At 40.8% G+C, this 5,735-nt stretch overlaps 1 protein-coding gene across 1 annotated transcript; it reads right to left on the bottom strand.

The window, feature by feature from the left end:
• Positions 1-241: 241 nt before the first annotated feature.
• On the bottom strand, positions 242-5,374 carry LOC148864863 (phospholipase A1-Igamma1, chloroplastic-like). Its single transcript, XM_088974572.1, has 2 exons — positions 3,377-5,374; positions 242-622 (listed from the first exon to the last, which is right to left on the bottom strand). The coding sequence occupies exons 1-2, from the start codon at positions 4,750-4,752 to the stop codon at positions 379-381; spliced, it is 1,620 nt and encodes a 539-aa protein (XP_088830698.1). The 5' UTR covers positions 4,753-5,374; the 3' UTR covers positions 242-378.
• Between the last annotated feature and the right edge of the window lie 361 nt (positions 5,375-5,735).

The raw sequence follows: 5,735 nt of genomic DNA, 5'->3' as shown, positions 1-5,735 counted from the left end.
TGTATGTGCCGACAGATAAGCACCACATAGGATACACATTAGTCAACCGTTGGGGAAAATGGTTCATCAATGCATCGGTGGGGTCCCGATTTTTTAGGCATACCTGACTTTTTAATAATCGGTTGAACCAAACAATGAGATACATGAAAATTTGTTGAAACGTCTATGTGAATCTGACATGACACCTTTTTTTTTAAAACAGCCACGGTTCCAAACATCCCCTTGGTTTGAAAGCCAAATATTTGAAATATTTCAAAACCAATCACTATTTTTTATAGGAAAATGGGCTTGGGCACGCCATATAAATACATTGCTAAATATTTCATTCTAATTCCACCCATTAATTCACATGAGAAGAGAGAGACAGAGAGAGAGAGACTATACATCCTTGGCTAGACCTAATTGCCGAAGGTGATGATGAATATCAGATGGATGGTCCTCATGCTTTGGCCTTTCTGGCTGCACCCACCGTCCTTCCTGGTTCCTCACCATTCCTTTGTTCTCATCTTGCCTCCAGTAAGGTGGAACCAGGTAGTGATCGTTCAAGAAGTCAGAGGCTTTGTTCACTAACGCAGGGTCCCTTCCACTTGAAAGCACAAATCTTTGGCCCTTCCCATGGTACCTGTACGTACGTGTTTCAAAGTTAATTAAGGCCATATATACATGTATGATTGATTGATTGATTGATGAACTCAAGCAATAAAATGAAAGAAGAAGCTGATCCACTAAATATAATAACTACATCTCTCAAAAGTTGTCTCACTTGGGAATTTTAATTTCGGTAGACGGTAGGTTTGAATTTGTCAATTCTGAGAATTTTTTAGTCCCATTATTTTGGCTACTTCTCTAGAGCTGTCAATGGATCGGTCTATCCAATAATAGAACTGAACCGGCCAAACCGATTATGTTGGTTCTGGTTCTTTGTTTGTATCCCCGATTAATAAGTGGATCAATACCAGTTCCTGCTGTTTCAAACGATTTATATATAAGCAATGTAAATGTTCCTTGTTTTTCTTGTAATTTCTGTTATTTTTATGTGTAAAGGGTTAAATTTCATAAAATATAAGATAATTTTGATTAAAGACATTTGTTTATTAAAAATGGAGTCGTAAGTTGTTAATATCAGACCCAATTATAGATATTAAGTATAATTGGGCCTAATCCGATTAAACCCAATTATTTCAATGAACAATTGGTTTGGTTCTAGGTCTATCTTATAAAACTGGTTATTAATCAACTTGACACTACTAAACCCTTATCTCAAACCAGATCCAACAGATTGACAGCTCTTTAGTGGTTCAGAAGTCATCTATACTATTATAATGCAAATACTTGCCTTGATTTTTGTGTAGGTTATAAAAGTTAAATTTAATAAGATATTGTTAGCTTAAATTTTTGATGTACTTGCGTACACACATGCATAGCATATACTCTCATACAAGTAAAAACTAAAAAGAAATAAGTATTTTAAGCTTAGCGAATTCCTCCAAATTAAGTGCCAGTCATTTCTTTTCTATGTAAGTGAAATGAAAATAAAAATTCATACATATTCCACTCTTATATGACAAATGCAAGAGTTGTGAAGGCAAATGTTTTCGTAAGGAAAAATCATGATACCAAAAGAGTTTTGACCAATCAAAATCCATTTATGAATTTTGATAAATAACACTTGATTGGCTATCACGTTTATGATACCAATTGATTGATAAAAAAGATTTCAGATAACATATCTTTTTTGATATCATAACCGGACCCATTTCATAATCATGCCATCTAGTAAAGAAGTGTATTCTATACAACTCATGAATCTTCATCATGATCACATGAATATTGAATCACATGTTTTTAGGAGATGAGATTTCGTGAAAGCAAAAAACGATGCAAATAACATGATGGCATATCATCTAGCCATAAATTGAAAATATATCCCCATAAATTCAACATAATATATTTCTTATATTCAGCTAAATGTTGTGTTGATATGATGTTTGCATGATTTTTGTGCTGGGAGTAAATATAATAAAATAATTATCAAAAAAGTAACCATTCTAAAAATCATTTTTATTTCACATGTCAAGGTTGAAAGTCATCACCAACCATTTCGAGTGCATTGAAAAGGATTGTTTAATAATTTCAATTTGAGGAAAAGTTGCTTTTGCAAAATAAATAACTTCTTTGTGTGATGATGAAAATAGATTCAATTTTAAGAAACTACTGTACCAAAAAAATTAAGAAAATAATGTTTTTTCAAATTAATTATGGGCCCCAATTTTCTTAAAATCACAATAAATAAAATAATTACATCCCTAAAGATCCCATTAAATTGATAATTTCAAGTTGAGTATCAGTCTGTCAATTAAAACTCATAATTCCAAAGTATTAAATTTTATAAATTGATTTTATATCAGTCTCTCTATTGAATGCATCGATAGGGATTCGATACACCCGATACTTAATCTTGCAAGCATCATAGATTTTCCCTATTTCAATACTTGCACTAACCAACTGGCATCATACAAAAGTGGTAAGCGGTAACCAACCAATTGGGTTAAAATTCACCGAGGATTGATCTGTCGAAGTCTTTCCGGAATGTGATGAATAGATAATTAGATTTCTGGATCTGATCGAATCAAATTATGGTGGATCAATGTTTGACCCAATTATCAACAGATCGGATGTTGATATTCTAATCAGATACCATTTGCATTTCTGTTTTTTAATGACCCATGAGTAAAAAACTTTAAAAATTAAAAAATAATAATAATAACGCCAATAGCTGGTCTGGTCTGTGTCTGTCTAGTGACTTCTATGCCTAACACCCACGAGTTCACATCTCCGCCTCACGACGTCCCACCCCACAACGCCCCACGACACATTTCCGCTGTGTATTGATGTACCAGGAAGATGTTTCCAAAACACAGCGGGGATGTGCTGTGTGTCATTATGGGGCGGAAAGTTGTGGGGGCGGAAATGTGGTCTCAACACCCACCACGCGTAACGCGACTGTCTCGTATGGGTTGACCGTTTTCCTTCTGTTCCTCCATCCAACGGTCAGGAGCAACTTGTTCCATCTTAAGTTGATATTCCCAGTCCCAGCCGTTGGATGTTACACACCTTGCAGTTGTGGGTCCCACGATTACGCAGAGGAACCATGGGCCCTTGACGATGATGTTCTGGTGTCAAGTCAGCAGCATCTTGATTATTGCATTTTACTGTTTCAGGCTTTTAGCCGTTATTGTTGCCTTTGCCTCTTTGTGTATTGGGTTCCTTCTCTCCATTTTAGCATTTCCTAATTCCTATCAGGATTCATGAGTTGGAGAATAAATGGAAAATGCCGGAAATAACCTCGAAGAAAAGGAGAAAAGATAAGACTAACCCGTCGAGCAAATGCAGCAGAGCCTCCAGGTTGTGGAAGCAGGAGGGATCGCCGGTGCCGTTGAGGAAGGGAGAGTGCTTGTGGTCCAGCGTGAGCTCCACTCCGACGTGCGAGTAACACCACGGCAACCACTGCGCAAACCGGTGCACCAACTCCGGCGCATGCTCGTTGAACAGTATTCCCGGAACCTTGGGCACCGTGTCGTGAACGTTCACCACCCTCAGCACCTTCACCCCCAACCTCTCCACCCGCTCCTTGAATCTCACGTTCCCGACCCTCGGTCCCGAGAACGAGAAAACGGTTACCGGAACTGCCCGGCCGTCCCCCGTCACGTTCACGCCCGTCTCTGCTATGTCATAAGCGCTCAGCATCGCTAGCGCGCTACCCAGGCTGTGGCCGGTCATGGTTATGCTCAGCTCCTCGTCTGGGTACTGCTGCGTCAGCCTCTTGACTTCGCTTAGGATCTGCTCCCGGGCCGAGTACTTGCAGAACCGACACGTTTCGTCCTTGTCCGTGTAGACGTCCAGGAACCCCGACTCGACCTTGACGGACGGATCGGGGCACGGGATCTTGTCGGAGGAAACCGGCCGGAGGAAGTCCATCAGGTCGGCGATCCACTCGAGCCGTGTTACGGTGCCCCTCCAGGCGATGGTTATGTCACGGCGGCCGAGGCTCGCCGAGGTCTCGTCGTTAGAAACAGCGACGTAGCCGATCCAGTTGGCGTTCCGACTCCAAACCTTGGGCCACCGAGACTTCTTGAAGAAGTTGGGGAGGTTGATGTTGGTGGTGGCGTAGAGGTAGCGAGAAACGTCGTAGCCGAAGTTGGCCATCCCCAGACAGTCGAAGAATTTGCGACGCATGAATCGGCAGCTGCCACAGTACCTGGAGGAAGGGTCATAGTCGAAGGCGTCGTAGCAAGCTTGTGCCATCTCCCCGTAGCGAATGAGCTCGGAGCGCAAGAGGGGATCGATTGGGTCGAGCATACCAGTCCAGTCGCCTTGGCCATGGATCTCACGCCAGAAGTCTGCTATGCGTCTCTTGGGTCGCGTCGCTGTTGTAACCTCCTCTTCCTCCACTTGTTCTTCTTCTTGCAACCTCTCTCTTTGAAGCTCGGTGATGATCGACGACATGGAGTAGTCATCGTTTGTCGTCCTAGACAAGACCCCAGCAATCACCGCCGGCGGCCTCCTGGTAGCGAAAAGCTCTCTGGAGGAATCAAAGCCTAAAAATGGCGAGTTCTGGGCGGAAACCGCTGCCAGCAGATTGGGCTTTCTGGACTGCAACGCGTCGAGCGAGCTGTACCTGTAGTGTCGTCCCTCCTTAAAGGTGAAAAGCATGTCAAAAGGAGGGATGGGAATGGCCATGGCCATGGTCATGGAGGGTGGAAGAGTACTATTTTACTGGGTAAAGCTGAAGATGAAGATGATCATCAATGAATGTTAATTAAGTCTAGAGTCTCTAGACTGGTTGGCGAAATCGATTGATGATGCGTTTATAGATATAGGAGGGAAGATATGATATAATTTGAGAAGGAGAAGTATATGATGGGGTGGGTCGTCTCTAGAATTTACGAGTGACGAGGCTAGTCTAGACCAAAGTTGACTGGATGATATGGATGGATGGGATTGGTTTTGGTACCGACGACGTGCCGTCTACCTTGATGAGAATGATTGATGAAGTCAGATGAATACTTGGCAGAAGCTGTCCGTCGAACAGAGTCTATAGACCTTGCTGTCCGTCCTCACACGCACATCATGCATTGGAAATATTGACGGGAGATATTTATTAGAAATTACAATTTTTTTTTGACAAGTAAAAAATTATATTAACTAAGGGAATAAATAAAATACAAAATTTTGTAGAGTAGGATAAAAAGGAAGGTACTAATATAATACAACTGATTCCATACTGTTTACCTAATTTTGCTATTCGGTGTGAGCAGGAACATAATACTGTACCGTAACTTAATCGTTCCAAAAGAAAACAGTAAATTTTTTGTCTCAATAGTCTCTATTGAGAGGCTCATAAGACACGAATGTATAGAGGAATGATGCTGAAGTGCTTGTATAACTGATTGGGAGTCAGAACAGACCAAAAGATGTGATTTTCCAAGAGTTTGCGCGATCAAAGTTCCTTTATAGATAGCAAAAAGTTGTGCAATTTGTAGAGTATGAAAATTGGTTGATTCTTCCCCAATCAGTATTTTCCTTAATTTGCAAGCATATCTAAAGAGGAGGTTCAGGTGTTACGTTTAATTGAGAAGAAAAATTATTTTAAAAAATACTATTGGTTTTCCTAATGACCCAATGATTTGAAATACTATTGTTTTTGAAACTTTTTTCATTGGAGCAGGAGTTTG

The sequence above is a fragment of the Nelumbo lutea genome, chromosome 3 (assembly GCF_056320005.1).
Source record: "Nelumbo lutea isolate HS-2025 chromosome 3, American lotus-T2T, whole genome shotgun sequence".
In the NCBI taxonomy this organism is placed as follows: domain Eukaryota; kingdom Viridiplantae; phylum Streptophyta; class Magnoliopsida; order Proteales; family Nelumbonaceae; genus Nelumbo; species Nelumbo lutea.
This window is presented reverse-complemented; position numbering and strand designations above follow the sequence as displayed.